This window comes from Apteryx rowi, unplaced genomic scaffold (genome assembly GCF_003343035.1).
Source record: "Apteryx rowi isolate R43461 unplaced genomic scaffold, aptRow1 scaffold_354, whole genome shotgun sequence".
In the NCBI taxonomy this organism is placed as follows: domain Eukaryota; kingdom Metazoa; phylum Chordata; class Aves; order Apterygiformes; family Apterygidae; genus Apteryx; species Apteryx rowi.
The window spans coordinates 104,299-121,373 of NW_020450019.1; the positions used below are offsets into that span (position 1 = coordinate 104,299).

Sequence of the window (17,075 nt, forward strand, 5' to 3'; positions counted from 1 at the left end):
TACCATTCAACAAGGGCATCCAAACTCAATTGGAATATTAAGCACTATGGCATTTGCACAGCATTTGAATCTATTTAAAAATTGTCTTCAGAAGAAGGGACCTACCTCAGAGTTTATATACCATTCAACAAGGGCATCCAAACTCAATTGGAATATTAAGCACTATGGCATTTRCACAGCATTTGAATCTATTTGTAGATGCAAACATCTGAACTATGAGGCCAAGCTGGACAGATTGCGGGGAGGGGGAAATCAGTACACGGGAATTAAGCTGTCCTGCAGCCTAGAGCTAGCAGAGCAAAGAGAGAACACCCCATGTGGCTTGTTCCTTCCTAATTTATCCAATGGTATTCACTGCATCTGAAGTGACTTGTATCTATGCTACTTCAATCAAAAAAAAAAGAAAAAAGAARAAAAAGAAAAGCTACATAGGATCTCATTTTGCAAGTTCTATATACTTTACTCTGTCCTTATCCACAGAAACACCACAATACTAGCAGTCTTTAAGGAACGCAAATCTGTGCCAGAACAAAACAGCAACACTATTTCTACCACACATCAGTGTCTTGAACTAGCAAACTCGGTAAGCCTGTACATAGCAAGACATTTTTCTGTGCAGGTATACTGATGTATTATTCGAGCTTTATAAATACAATAAGCATTCCACAGTTCAGTATAGTTCTAAAGGATTCAGGAAACGCACAGACTAGTTCAAAATAATGGCATTCCTAGTATAAGCTGTCTATCCCATCCCACTTACATCACTGAATTCAAAGTGAAAACACACCTAGGATATTGAAATGCTAGCAAGGGTCAAACAGTCTCTCCAGTTACTTTCAAAATTCACTTAGGAAGGCATATTTAGTAAATAGCTCCAGTTATCTATTGAAATAGATACTAATTTTTGAATGGTCACAGGAAAAAGGACAAAAAGAACACCGGAAACTGCTGCGGTACACAGAGGTGAATACCCTAAAAGAAAAACACACTCCCGTATCAACTTCTTCATTATGGAAAATTCTGAGCGATAAACCTTGTTTGAAACAATTTAATATTGAAGATTCTCCAGGATCAAGTATCATTACAAGAATCCAAGTATACAATTTCAAAGGCAACCTAAGCATACTCAAATGTTCAGCTCAGTGAAGTCGTTCCATATGTGATAAAATTAACAGCAAACATGTTTTTGTTTTTATAAAATAAAGTGCTATTTATTCTGGCATATTACGATTTCAGCGTTAAGTCACACAGAGTAAATACCAACCTCTGCTCACAGAACATTAATGCAGAAACTCCATGAATGCATTAGTCTTAACTACTGGTGTCACAGTACTCTGCTCAGGGTTTAATCAGCATTAACAACTGTAATAGGGTGTATAATACAAAATTCTTACAATAAAACAATTCTAGCTATAAAAAAATACAATACAGAACAAATTCAAGAGAAAAAAAATCTTTATAGAAGCGAGTAGAAAAACTTTAGACTACTGGTTTGTACTAAGGAGCTCCAACATTTTAAAATCTATATTTTAAGTGGGATGAGATAGACAATTTAAAAAGAATGCATGCCTAGGACATTAAAATACTAACATATGCTGAGCAATGCCTTCTAGTCTCTTTCAAAGTTTACCCAGGAAGAAAAGTAAGGGTTTAGGTTTTTCCCTGTGGAATACTGAGGCAGGAAAAGATCCATTATAAGTTGGCGAGATGTTATTCAGTAGAATGCTAATGTGCAACATGTTAGTCTGAAAATACAGGCCAATACTGGGCTTCCAAGTAACACAAAGGAGTGGAACTGATTGCTGACTACATCATTTAGATTTGATGACTTTTGACCCTGGCTATCTTTAGAGTCCAACAGAGAACAAACCTGTTGTTCTAAGATAGCACATTAGTGACCTCTGTCAAACATGGAAGGAGGGGCTGAATACCTGTCGGAAATTTATGTTAGTCTGCCTGGAAGGAGCATCACTACTGGACAGCCTGCAGATGCCGAGCTGTCAGCTTGTGGTCAGAGGCTGAACGAAAACCTGAGGAACTTCTGATATAGATCAGAACCAGAATGCAGTCCCCCTCTCTCCCCCCCACCCCCCAAGTATTTTAAAAGAACCACAGCAAACCAAAAACATTTCTATCTTTTTGCAACTTCTAATGGAAACAATCTGACAGTGATGAAAAGCAATACCACTTCAGATACATAGTTCCAATTTACTGAAACTGAGAAATATAAAAGAATGCATGTTATGCAGATCTTCTGCCAAATGTTGACAATGAATATTAGATTTCCCCTTCCTCCTTGCCCAAACATGTCATCTTCCTAAGTGTATTTAAATTTGCAGCTCCACTGCTTCATAATCTTTTTAACCTGTACTAGCAAAGACACAGGTAAACATTATGAGTACTAGAAGAGTGAAACCCTTCATTCCTCCCCCCCCCCAAAAAAAAAAAGAGTCTAAGAAATCATATTAAGACATGCAGAAAGCAACTTTGTTCGCAAAACCTCTCAACCCTAATTTTGGTGTCAGAGCCCATTGACCCTAAGGTTAGAAACAATGTTTAAACAAGTTACAGTTTAAATATGCTGAAAGTAACCATTTCACTAGTAACGCTGCACACTCCCAATATATACTGATCACAGTCTTCACGAAAGAAGGCCACGAGTCTTGTGATATTTGAGGACTGTCTCACTTGCCATGACAACTATCCTCTGATGAAAATTTAAAAGTAATGGCAAAAGTACATCKGGAGCAAAAAAACAGGCAACTCACTTAAAGCTTCACAAGACACGTACTCAYTTATGAGTTAGTGTCTAGAATCATGTGTCTTTCCATGCTCAACTCTGGAAATTTTGTGTAATTCTCAAAGAAGCTGCTTATATAGCCATTCCTAAAACAGTGGCATAAAAATGAGACCAAAGATTCAAAATTTCAACTTTTTTTTTTTTTGAAACTATTCAGTGCCAATAATTTAATCCACAGCAAAAGGATCATGGAAACGTCAACGATACTTTTTGTAAGAGTTTAGGAGAATTGCTTATAACAAAGATGTAATTGCAGTAAAAGGCTGTCTGAATTCCTGACAGAGTTGAATACAAAAGCTCCTGAGGAGAACAACACAATTTTGGCAGTCTACGAACTTTGGAGAGTTTGGCACTGCAAGGATGTGAGTTAATCACTGGCACATTAGTACACAGTCTGGACCAAGTAGCATGAGAAAATAAAAAGCTGTTAGTGCTCAATGTCTTTGGAAAAATACATAAAAATAGGATCTAGCAACCCTCCCAAACACAGAGCACTACATATCCAATTTTACAATAGTATCTTAAATAAATTACAGTCCTTCTACAGAGTACTTCCTGAAATTGCACAGTAACCAGATGGATGCATCAATTAATGATTCCAATTTCTGTATTACATGCCTATAAATTTGGATCCTAGCCAAAGGTTTTAAGCAGCATGTCAAATGTACATCTATTTCAAAACAAGGACAAAGCCAAGTGCTAAAGATGGAGCTATAAATGTTAGAAGTCAAGCCGACTGTAAAAGACTTTGTCCTGCACAAGACATTTTTTTTTGAGTAGCCACTATTCTATGGCATTGAGAAGTCACTGGCAATTAATGTATGGTAGCTTAATGAGCTAGTATTCTTCAGAGTTGCAGTGACTCTGCACCCCCCTTACACTCATCATGAAATTGTACTCTAGATATTAAAGTCAATATTCCACTGGTATTTCCAGGCCACTGGAAAGCATCATTTAGATACACTTGGGTCATGTTGCTTAGCTTTTCACAAACACTCATAATTTTTCTGTTGCTGTTTCTAAACTGAGGTTCTGTTGTAACCACATGGCTTTAAGCACCAGCATCCAAGCACGTCCCTACCATCATGAGAAGGAAAAGACTAAAATAATGAGTGCTGGCAATCTTAAAAGGAAAAAAAAAAAAACTTTAAAAGTTGAAATATAAACCAAAAAGTTCACTAAATTATTTCTGCTAAACCAACATCACTATGGCTACTTGTAGTTTCCTATATGAAATTACCAATTACTGCTCTTTGAGCATCTCAAAATTTAAGAAGCTGCTTTAGACCCCACAGCATCTGAAAAGCTTTCCAAGCTAAACAAACACAATGTAATTTGCTGATTATGACTTCATGCTTAATTTCACAGCTCCTTAAAAAGAGAGATTCACAGGAAGCTCAAACTACTCAGCGTTCAGTAAGTATGAAACTCAATACCCTAAAATTTAACTTAATAACCAACTTCTTGGATATGCCTTCTCAGTTCTTCGTTTAGTTCAGCAAAGCCAACCACGTGAACAAAGGTAGTACAGGTCATGCATAACTAATCACTAAGGCTGCATTATAAACATCTGACTACAAATACCAAAACCTCTAGCTTCTGGAAAACAAAAACAATTCCTCCTTATGACTTTTTTTTTTGGGGGGCAACATAATAAAAACTTTAGCAACAGAAAACTCAGAAACAACGTAACTGGCACAAGTAACAAATTTACAATCTCCAGTTACAATCGCTACAATCATTAGTTTTGTGATGAAATTGCAAGTTTTTCTACTCGATACTTTTGAGTAATCAATCTCTGCTTGTTCATTCTTTACTCTCACTCAATTGTGGACTGTGTATCAAAACTTACTTTAGCTTTAAAGGTTCTTAGAGGACCCTATTTCAGCTTTGTATCAAATATGGGGCAATAATCTGATTTCCTTGCAAATCTGCATTAAAATTCCAAAGACCACATTCTACATTCTACTACATCCATCTCCAGAAGAATGAATAGGAGGGGAGGGAAAACACAGTCCACAATTTCAGTTAAGATTTCTGTTCTTGCACAAGCCACAGTTGAATCTGCTACAAATGCACTAGATACTCAAGACAAATAGTAATTATTATTAAAAGAATAAATTATTCTGCACAAAAGTCAACAGATCACCTCCGTAAATAAAGGGAATGCATCTGTTGAACAAGAAGGTCCCTTTTTCACACAGCTACTTTTCAGAATAGAACTACACTTGAAAGAAGATAAGTGACCCATTATCTCGTCTCACATTTAGCAATGTATGCATGAGACAAATTCTTCCCCACTGAAGTACAGAACTAAAAGAGGTAGCAATTCCTCACCAGAGCCTTGAAAGGAGAAAGCATCATGATCTTATAACTGGTTTTCAAATATTCTATATAGGTAACTTGTAAAAAGGCTTACCTAAGTAACTAAATCCAACTGATCTGTCTGGTATTTTTGTTGGTTCATAGGACTATATTGTGTGTTCTGTTTTTGAGACTAGTTATACAATTACCATCTAAAAGCAGTGCACAATAGCAGCATTAGTAAGACTGACTTGATCTGTACCAACAGGTGCCAGCAAATAGTCTGCCAATTTCATGCAATTTTACTTCGAAAGCCATTATACTATTTGGCAGTTTACSAGACTGAAAGATATGTTTTAACCCTATGAAGCCAGACTATAATTATAGAAAACATGCTTTCCGTGCAACAAGACTGTATTTTAAATATTTACGCTACAACTGTTGGAGAGATGGGTGCCTAACCCATAACCAGAGTGCCATATTCATATTCCTGTGTGTCCAGAATGCCATATTCAAACCTATCTGAAAATCAGAATGAAAGAATTTAAGCCAAAGATTTTCTAATTTCCATTTTACTCAGTTCTAAAGGCTAAAAAAAGAAACAAAATACAAACCTAAATACTCTACATTAAGCTCTGATCTTAATACTTCAAAGATATGAGGAGAGTACATCACTGTTAAAGAATATGAAAGTAGACCTCTAAAGGGGAGGGAAAACAGCTCTGAAAACAAGATAATACACAAACGTCCTCTCTTTTTTTAAGGTATTTTCCTTGATTTGAGTGGAAAGACCCTTTGTTCTTAGGTACCTTTTCCATTTGCAGTCAGTTTCTCTTTGCTAAAATGAGAAATTAATGTGCAGTTTGGGCCTATGGCATAGTGGTAGGTGGGATAAACTCTATACACACTCTTATTACCACCATTCTCTTTATCTCCTCATTACCCAGTGTAAGAAATAGCTCCATGAGTGCTTAGCAACACAGTGCATCTAATCAACTAAAGACCACTAACGGCAGTGTGTGAAATCCATGCAGGAATGGAGTGCCAGGGTACAATCCAGTAATCTGAATTAAACTCATATGGAACAGCAAGCCCTGCATTCTTTCGCTATCAAAGCTAAGTGGCCAGATTCCAAGCTATTTGGTAATACTCTACTACCGCCCTCCTTCACTACGGACGACACTTCCTGCAGGGAGCTCCACTTTTCCACAACACACCCACTGAATGCTACTTCCTTAGAGCACAGATTCCTGTCTACCTAGGCACCACTCAGCTGCTCACAACCACACCTAGGAAGCCCTCTGGTTTCTTTAATACCACATTAAATTTGGGGGGGGGGGGTGTTTACACAAAGACTTATCACAGATGTTCCTCGTCACATGAAAATCTATTAGCCATAGGATAAGGTCATTTCAAAGAATATCACTAAAACAAGAACTGAAATTGTCTCTATCAAATCCAGCCCAGAAAATTAAGATTTTTTTTCTTTAGGTGATCAGAAAAGTATAGTCCTTTTCTCCAACTTCCTTCAGCTGTTGGATAAGCATACTGCAGAAATTTAAACCTAGTCAAAGGAACACCTTTCTCATATTCATAATCATGGTTTTAAAGTGCTTCATGACATCACTGTGGCATTTTCCTCACAGAAAGGGAAGTTCTAGGAGCTTTTTGCTGCCTGGAGAATTTAAGAAACAGTCATGCACAGTGGACCAAATAGCTATTATCCTTGAAATACTAAAGGCTCCTTAAGAAAATCAGAAAGGCTCTGCAGACTATTAGAGTATCACTCTGTTTCATAGAGTTTATTTTCCACACCTTAATCATTTCATGCTTTAATTGCTACAGTGTCTTCATACCTGCCAAATCTCCCCAAAATACAATTAGTGAAGACATCCACTACTGTAACAGTGTGTTACTAACAGGTAACTACTTCTTGAATTTCTTCAGTAACTTCCAGTCTTTCACTGACCTGTGTCCCTGCCATTGTCTCCTTCATATAATCACTTTTTTCATGATGCCCTGCACTTGGAACATTCCCCTCAGTGTCAATTAATTTGTAAAACTTTGTACATGTATAATGGAATACAGACAAATAATCATGTCRAAAGAGTCAAACATCCTTTCATCTATAACACTGAGGCACTACAGAGCAGAATGTAGATTTCATAGGAGTTTCAGCTAACTTTTTAAAATGTGATGTAAATATCAGGGATGAGAACAGAATGAAGTTTTAGGTAACTCGGTGCTTTTAGAAGTAGGTTAGTTTCAGCTTTCTTACACTTTTTGAAGCAAATACTTGAACAGTACGCATTTCTAGACATCTTTTCAGTAATAAGGAGCAATGAAAAACAACCCTTATAAAGGGATTCTGAACACATATGCCACTGTTCCCACAGACTGTGCCCTATTTTTCACATGGTCATCAGGATGGTCTATAAAACAACTTAGAGCTTATAATGTACATCTTAAACATCTATACAAACTAAACAATTATATTCAAGAGCTAATATTATAAAGTATTTTGCAGGTTATTAACTGTTAGCAACAGCACTTCATGTCAGAAATGAAGCAGATTAGCATGTAGAAAATCCAGCAAAAAAGCATTCCTACCTTCGTCTCCTTCTGGCGCATAGGAAGCTGTAATAATGTCAATGTCAGCACAGTTCATCACAATTTGGTTGGTTGCCTGTTTTACCTGTAAGAGAATTTCGTCAGCATCAAGAAAAAATGGTGTACCCTACTCTCTTGAGCTCCCTCTTTTGGTAGGCATTCCCATTTCCATTTAAACTAAAAAAACCTCCATCATGAAGTGTTTGAAGCTAAATTTAGTGCTTCAGAGTGGCAAAAAAGAAGAAGATATACCACTGACTGATCTCATTCTTTCCAGAACATGCATACTTAAATCATGTTCAAGCTATCCAGGCCTATTTATCAAGACTGTAAATTATTTAAGGGAAAGGACCTTGTGTAAAAAATGGCACATAAGCTTGACAATAGGGCTGTTGTACCCCCCTGGAAATCCAAGATAGAAAGACTGTAGGCTTCCTTTTTAGTGATGACCTACAGTAGATTATAATGAAAGTGGAATGCTTTGGAACACAATTAAACCTTTTGAAGATGATCAGAAATACAACCTATAGTGTCAACAGTTTAAAACACTGTACTACAAGAACTTCTTAGGGTAAAACCACCTGCCAAGAAATTCGCCTTTACATTTTCCTGAAAGCTTTCCTTCTGCCAGCTCTTGACTACACACACTTTGCTTTATTTAACAAGTGGCCAGCTCCCAGCATAGTAATAAACTGTCGCACTCTGCCAGCATTCTATTTGGATGCAAGAGCTTGTGTACAGAGCAATTCAAATTAAATATCAATTAATTACAAAGGGGGTTAAATATTTGGGAGTGAAATGAGGAATTATTTAGAAACTTATGCCTAAAACCACTAGAATCATCACACTAGATCAAGCTGATAGTCCAGCTAGACCAGCATACAATTTCTGGCATTAGATAATGCCAGTTCTTCGAGGAAAAGAAGAAGGATTGCTATAACAGTGACTATAATATAATGTATTTATGAAGAAACTTCTTCCTTGCTCCAGCCAGTTTACTCCTTAAAGCATAAGGACTTATATCCTTACTTTGATTTTTTTGCTATTATAACTTTTTAACACCAAATGAACACCTGTATCTGTCACTAGTTATCTGCATTTCAACACACACAGCTGGAACCAACTGAACCAATCTGCAAGTGAGGTAACTGGTTCTCCATGAACCTAGAGCTTTCTCCCCCRTAGCAAAGTTAGCACAGGGCTCGGCACACACGCCCCAGGTCACAGTTCAAGCATCTTTCTGCCATTTCTGCTAAATGTCAGTACCTATACAAGACGAGTAAACAGAAACAGATAGTCAGTGTTTAGTCACTCTACCTAGACTCATTAAAAGAATCGCTCCTTAGTCATTGTGTACAGGACAGAAAACAAGTCTAGCCAGTGATAAGAGAGGCTTAAGAAATGTAAATGTATAAATTAACAGTAGTCCCTACATCAGAAGAATGCTCCATCTAGTCTAATAACCTGTTAACCATAAGGGCTAATACCAGGCGCTCCAAGAGAAAACAGCCCCCCAAAGGATGTTAATATGAGACAAACCTCATTCAGAAGTTTCCTTCTAACCTCCGACAGTGGCCAGTTTTGCTTCTGAAGCAAATGTCTATAGCTTATTCCTAATAACAGAATGGTTTGTATAATAATCGCATCTATAGTTATACTTTTTGACAAGTGTAAATATTAGTGAACCTTTCAAACTTCGACAAATCTGTCACACACTGCAGTAGGAGGTCATACAAACAGTGTGAGAAGAGCTGTGTTGTTTTCACCATGTTGCATCTTCATGATTATAAAAACAAAACAATGTTACCTAATAAACTTAATATGGCACTACAACATGAAATACAGGATGCTTCCAAGGCATAAGACTAAAAAATTTAACAGCTGAAGTGACACAGGTTAGATTTAAAGATTCTAGTAAAGAATAATAAACTGAATCCTAATTTTTTAATTTAGTGTGTGTGTGTGTAAAACTAAAGGGTTACACCACCTCCCCAAAACAAAGATCAATACCCAATAATTTTCATCACAAGATTAAGGGTTGGGGTTTTTGGTGTTCTTTTGTTTTGTTTTTGTTTTTTTAGTCTTCCAAAACACAGAAAAGTCAGGATGAGAAAATCTTTTTATAAATATACTGGTAGAGACCTTTCTTCAGTTTACAAATCCAACTCTCTCAGGATTAAGAAATCAAGATGTATAAAGAGTGACCCAAATTTCAGACAATACTGGGTTTAACAATAGACTTGATCTTTAAAAAAACAAACTCTTCTGCAGACAGAATAATTTCCACTGCAGAATACGAGAGTCTGGGTTTAAGCAGAGACAACTTCAGAGGATCCTTAGAAAGGCAATTACCTATTTTTAGATTTTCCTTACCTCCTACAAATATCAAGTCAGTTTTACAAAAGAGTGCAACATACTAGAAAACATTTAAAGGGATCGAGTTAACCGGGTGCCTGAAAAATGTTACCCTCTAATTCCCACAAATGAAGGGCAAAATTCAGCATGTAGATATGAATATTCATTGTGTACTGCACAGCACACTTCTGAGGCTCTCATAATTCAACTCAGTAAGAAAAWAAAGTTTTCACATTGGCACACAGGTACTAGTATAAGCGCCTCCCCCTCTACTCCACTAAAAATAATGAAGTACAAAACCACTTTTAAGAACAGAAACAGAACTATAAACCACCCAACATACTTATGACCGTTTTACCTCACTAGAACCTATATCCTGATGCTTACAGACGCCACATACATTATGAAGATGAATATGTTTTACTGCATGCAATACCTTGAAACTGCTTTTATAGTGCTGAGAAAATTATTTTCTGGAAGATGTATTTATGCTCATGCAGTACTTCTCATGAATGCAATAATGTTAAAAAGGCAAAAAACCATCTCACTGCATAAGGTATAGCCAATTACAAAACTGCATATCTGTGAACTGTCATCCCTGCTTCACCTCACTGTTTGATAAAATAAATTTACTCTTCAAAAAGAGGAGGCTAATCAAAGCAATTTAGTCAAAAAGGAGAGGGAAAAGATAATAAATACCAAGCTACAAATGGCCAGAATGAAAGCAATTCTGCCATAAAGCTGACATGCTTAAAAGCAGAATAGGATGAACTAAGATCAATATCTGGAACCAAGGAATGAATTTCAAAACTTTAATCTTGTTACATCCAATAGATGAAACTACAGTAACATTAATCAGAGTTCAAATACCTATCAAGATTAGCCACACAAAGATCACACAAGAAGGTCTATCCTGCAATAAAACAGTGGACCTTTAGGACCTTTTGACTCTGCCAGTAGCCTGTTGTCAGAAAAAGATGAAACATGCTTCCCATCCCCCTACACATCCATTTTCATGCTCAGCATTCATTTTTGGAGAGAAAAATCTCGCCCAACAGAAGATCTCAGCTTAAGTTCCCCCCCCCCCCAAAGTTTTCCAAAGTAATATCATTGGGAACAGAAAAAGAAATAGAAAAACCAATTATTTGACTATTACTCATGCCACAGTGCACAACTTAGTACATAAGATAATAAAATCATGCTTGCCTTAGTGCCCCCAAAAAATGCAAAAGGTGAAAAGTAGCAACTCAGCAGACAATTACTACCTATCTCAAATGATGTTATGAATCTAAATAGCATCAGCCTGGGAGGCATAGTTCAAAGAGTCTTCTTATAGTTTTCATCTCATAATAATCAATAAAGTCACAGTTGCATTCACAGACCTGGACACTTACTTTGTCAAAAGTGCCCCAAATGCAACCACAGCACTAAAAAGAAAGTTATTCTATAATTCATTTAAAAATTCAAAAATTAGATATTAAGAAAAAAATGCATTGAAAAAAAATCAAAGCTTTAAAAATTGAATTGATTTTAACATATTGGTGTACAGTCTTAGTTTAAAATGTCAAAGAACTGTTTTTCTCCATAGATATTTCTGTCCAACTCTTTTTCCCCCTCTTATCTTCAAGTTATGTTGCACATTAAGTCCACTGATGGGGGCCACAAGTAAAGACTCAGACAACCTCACCTGCACTATTATTTTGAAACCAAGTAAATAATGAAGGAATTTTCAAAACTCTGCCAAATATGACTCAAAGATGCTGTAAAGCTTTTTGCTTCTCACTAGATATCAGAGCAGGAGAGGAGTTGAGGGAAAAGCTTTTGTAAGACATTAGAAACAAGATTTTGAATGGCTTCAGTGGAATGTCTATGTATCTGAAATACAGAAAGAAGTGCATTGAAAGACACCTTCCATATTCAGAACTAATTCTCCAGAGCCATTCGTAAGACTAGATAATTAAAATCTTGTCATTCTCAGCTTCAGAATCCTTTTCTAAATGCTGCATTATAACAAGCATGTATGTTTTTAGCATTTTGCTCTCTAAAAATAGACAACTAAAGTTACTTCAACTCTGTTCTAGGATGCATCTTTTTCAGAATTTCTAACATCAATGAGAAGAGGAATAAGTTTTATTAATCTGTATCTAGAGAAAATTATGGTAGCCAAAGTAGTAAAATTACCAATGCCAAGACTTACTGGCCCACTGAAAAAATTCACTTCATTTGAAAAAGCATCCAACTACGTTCATCTGAAGTTGTTATGCATACTTCAGAAGTGTAAAATTCACACAGACAAGTAAATCCCTTCGTAACTATGATTAATGCAATCATTTTAGCCTTATGAGTTACATAACTGAAAAGGTCTTTCTGTGGGGGAGAGAAGGAAAGACATTCCTAGTTTTGAAGCTGGTGCTGTAAAGATACATGGAACCAAGAGCTCCTGACTTTGAAGCACTGAACAGACTTTGACACACAGCTTGGTACCTTTAATACTCACATCTAATTTAAAATATTGTAAATTTAAATTGCAATGCTAAATAATATGACCTTATAGTAGACAACTTCCCCCCCATCCCGAAAGAGATACTGACCCACAAACACTACATCTATTAAGCTGAATTTTTCAAGGTTTACATACAGAGCTTTGCAATCTTTAACTGACACACAGCAAGATCAGAAGACTACACATCTTTAGTCTAGCAGATACTGCATAAGCAACCTATAAAAAGCAACCGATACAGGTTAAACATTACTAAATATAACAGAATATCCCTAAGACATTAAAGGGACTGCAAAAGAAGATATTTGAAAGGGCCATCTACTTTATGCTGTAAATTCTTTTAAGTAACAGATAGGCTGTTTTGTGACCCAGAAGCACCTCTGACTGTAGTTTGTAAAGAAAGAAATGAATTGCCACAACATTCTCCAAAGAAAGTTGCTTATACAGTGGTAAATACCAGGAAGTTAGAACACAACCTTGTATCTTTCCAAAGCTCTGCGCTACTACACCCTAAGCCCAACAGGTGATTGTTTGGAGCCATGACAGCATTAAGAACTTCCATTTAGAAGCTTAAAATAAATGTTGGAAGGCAGATGATTATTTCTGTTGCTAGTTAGCTCATGTTTGCTTTTTCAATGTGATGCTGAAGGACAGAATGACAGCACATCCCTTCTTTGTTCCCAGCCCTCAGTTAAGCCTTCCAGGAGTCAAAAGCAGAATGGAATAAAGTTGAACTAGATACTGAATAATACGACTGCACTGCACTGATAGCTTGACCCTTAGAATCAAGGTTATAATAATTAACTCTTCAGCTAATAGATGAATAAAGTAGATGAACTATTTCTACTTAAAAAAAAAACAAAAAAACTTAATTGTGCTTGTTCAGAAACATCCACACCAATTCCCCCACCCAAATCAACAGTTTAAAATACTAAAAGACAGCCTAACTAACAGGCCAAACACAGGACTGTGAGCAGACAACTGTACTTCAATTCCAGATCTGCTACTGACATGCAATGTTTGATTCTCCTACAACCACATTTTGCCCATCTGTGATAAATGAACTATTTTCCAAGGAATCCTTAAGGATTTTTGTTTTTTAACTGTGGTAAGTAGCAATTATAAACTGTCAGTTTATATAAATGTTGCATAATTCTACAGACTTCCAAAGTATTCATATAACCACAAATTACATTATTTAAAAAACTTGAGTAATCAGACCAAACTGAATATTTAGGTTATCAGATACTTAACAAGCTCAGTTTCAAAAGGCTATAAAATTAAACTTTATCAAGAGACAGATTACAGTATTGATCTTTCATCAAGAAATAACAAATAGTAGACAGASGGCCAGATTCTCTAACTTGAAAACTAGAAGTGACATAATATACGACACACACTACTTCTTTTCAAGTCTTTGAAATCAACCTGGTCACTGTTGACACTGAAGCAACAGCCTTATCTTTTAATCATAAAAGACTTTATCCTCCCAAGCTCATTTGAAGGAACCATACAAGTGTAACATTTATTATTGTGGCATAGAGACAAAGTGTTTGTTAAGTTACTTATATGTGTAAAAGCCTACAGAACTCTACTGTCCAAAGCCAAGATTAAAGGTTATTTAACACTTTGTTAGGTCTTGGTGCTCAAGTCAAAAGACTTAAAAATTCTACATGGAAGTCAAATCCTGCTTAAGGGCTCTGAGTGAGAAATACAAATTCATTTAATAAGTGCTTACCTGTAAATATCTTGATAAAATGTTACAGCCTTCACTAATTCAAGTTTGGTACTAAAGATGCAATATAACAAGGAAAACAAACACTTTTGATGTACTTAATGACAAGTTTTCATAACCTTGTGATTAATCATAACTTATTCCAGTGTCAAAGTTTCAGTATTCACCCTGCAGGTCAGAAAGCATCACTTCTTTAAGTACTTAATGCATATTACTGCCTGCCCAGCCATTATCATATTGGAACGGTGGCAGAGAGACTAATAATTACTGTTGATTTATTATAAACAACAATACCCAGACCTCCAAGAGGAGGCAGTGTATCTAATGATTATTCTCAACCTGTACCCCAAATCTGAAAATTCAAGGTTTGTGCCTTAACACTAGATTACCTTTACCTTGATGCCTACACAAAGAAGGCTAAAAACAGAATAGCTCTTTAATGAACACTCCGCCTGATTACAAGATGCTAGTAAAAATGTCCAGCAAGTCCTCAAGTGAATCAACTAGATTAAAAAACACACAAACAATCTTTTATTTTCTAGATTCAATCCCAGCTCAATAATAAACAACTAGCATCTATCAGTGCATTATTATTAAATAAGCCATTCCTTTGTACAGAACTATTCTGTCCACCTAATATTTTAGGTGGGCTAGTTGTTCTTTTCTCCATTAAGGTTACAGAATAGTTATCTTCTCCTTTTTTTCTATAATGTGTTTTTCCTGTGCTTTGGACACTGGCAGCCACAGCAAAATTCTCCAATTTTCTAACTCAAAAGAGGCATGCAACCACTCAACCATATCCACCTTTCTACCTCTCTCCTGTACTTGTTTGCGTGCATCTGGGGAAACGACCTCATGATTCTTCCGTCTGTGATTCTTTCCCAGACAGCTGTGAGGAAACCGTCAGCTCRGGGAACTGTGGGAAGCTGCTGGAAGTCTGTCAGCATTGGAGTGATAAAGTTTGCAACATCACCGGAGAGTTAGCATCATTAATTAAACTGAAGCTGGCATTCTGATCTACATCTTCATTACTTGAGTTAGGCCAGACTTAAGAGATCAAACTCCACCAACAAAAAATTGTYTTGTTGATGTTAAGATAACTTAAATTTAAACCCAAGTTTGCTCTGCAGTGAGAATCAAATCTAACTACACTTTTATATCTGTTTATCCTTAATGTCTCCAATAAAATAAAAAAACATATTGGGAACACATCTGAATTGTTAAGAAGTTATGAAAAAAATTTTAAGTATATATTTTAGATGTTTTAAAATCTCCCCCTTTTTTTTCTCTCTCTCTACTGTGGAAACTTTGTGCTTACCACAATGCAAACAAAGGTTTGGACAACCTTTAAGCCTACAGATCACTATTCTTCCTTAACACATGCCCACAACTGTAGAAAAGTCCAGCATTTTGCATTGTCAGGTGGTATCTGCTGCTCTAGGAATTCATTGAGCAATCCCCTGAACTGCAAACAGTATTAAAAATATCTCAACAGGGCTAAAATCTGCAAACCAAATACCATCCCTACAAGAAGCCTCAAAATCCTGGTTATTCCTGGATTTAAGCTAAATTTCCAAGGCTGTTGTTCAATACTACTTTTTCCTCGGTAGCAATGCTGACTTAAAAAGCCACTACTCCCCTCCCCCAGAGTGTTATTTTTAACCTAGATGATTTCAGTGATCCCATTTACAGCACAGCCCCACAACTGTAACAGGACTGAGAAACAGCAGCTTGGGTGTGAAGACAGGAATAGGTGGCTAGGATTAAGACGGAAGAGACTGGGAATTTCTCAAGCTAGCATTTTCACCCAGGTTGATATACTGTCAAACTACCTGAGACCCTAAAGACTGCAGCAGCCTGAGGACTTGAACTAAAACAAAATCAGCATGGAAATTCATAATTTCAGTATTTCTTCCACATGACACTAACTTACTCATCTCTGGTCATCTTCCTCCAGGTCCTTATATAAAGTCACAAGATTCACTATCATTCATAGCCTTTTGCCCTCCCCTACTTCCACAGACACCAGAAACTTGCCCAGTGAGTCACTTGCTACAGTACCTGTGCTTCAGCATTTTTATTACCCAAGTGCAACTTCAATTTTAAAGCAAGGTTTCAACTACCCTTTAGACAAAGATTTAAATCTGTACACATCTCAAAGTATTTAAAACCTCCCTCAAATGTTCTGAGTTCACTATACAGTCATCCCAATTTTAGGAAGAGTCCAGCAAGTCCTTACAATTTTGTATCTATTTCAAGTTACTGCACAAGGAAAGACATGAAAGCAAATTCAGGGAATCTTGCTAGGCACAGCAGTCTGAGAATGACTGCGAGACTTCAGGGCTTTCACCAAACGTTCTAGCTTTGAAGCATGAACCCGGGGAAGCTTTTGCCTTTCAGAAATAGCAGAAGACCCAGCGCTTTAGCCTGCACRCCCATTCCTGCTGTTAACTTAGCCTCTTGCTTCGCTGACTTCAAGCTTTTCACAGCACTGCGGCCTACCAGCTTCCCGTACGATACCAGGGGAGTTCTCATTTAATTGTATATGTGGTAGCGTATACACAGCCTTTTCCAGCAAAATCCCGAGCCATCTGAGTGGCTGGACGCCCATAAAAGCAGCACGCTGGGGGCTGAAAACAGGAACAGGGCGCTCGCCACAGATGCGGGGGGGAAATTCGGGGGGAAAAGCGGGGCAGATACCCGCGGCGCCCACCGCCCCGCGCCTAACCTACATACGGACTTTGGCTAGCGGAGCCGTGCTGGCAGCAGGG

General features: G+C 37.0%; 1 protein-coding gene across 1 annotated transcript in view; it reads right to left on the minus strand.

The window, feature by feature from the left end:
- LOC112969517 (puromycin-sensitive aminopeptidase) overlaps nucleotides 1-8,889 on the minus strand; it is a 31,407-nt gene extending 22,518 nt beyond the window's left edge. The window contains exons 1-2 of the mRNA XM_026072920.1: nucleotides 8,839-8,889; nucleotides 7,715-7,799 (exon numbers count right to left, since the gene is read on the minus strand). Coding sequence (XP_025928705.1) covers nucleotides 7,715-7,799; nucleotides 8,839-8,874 — 121 coding nt within the window. The 5' untranslated portion in view covers nucleotides 8,875-8,889. The remainder of the gene's footprint in view (nucleotides 1-7,714; nucleotides 7,800-8,838) is intronic.
- Nucleotides 8,890-17,075: the final 8,186 nt, after the last annotated feature.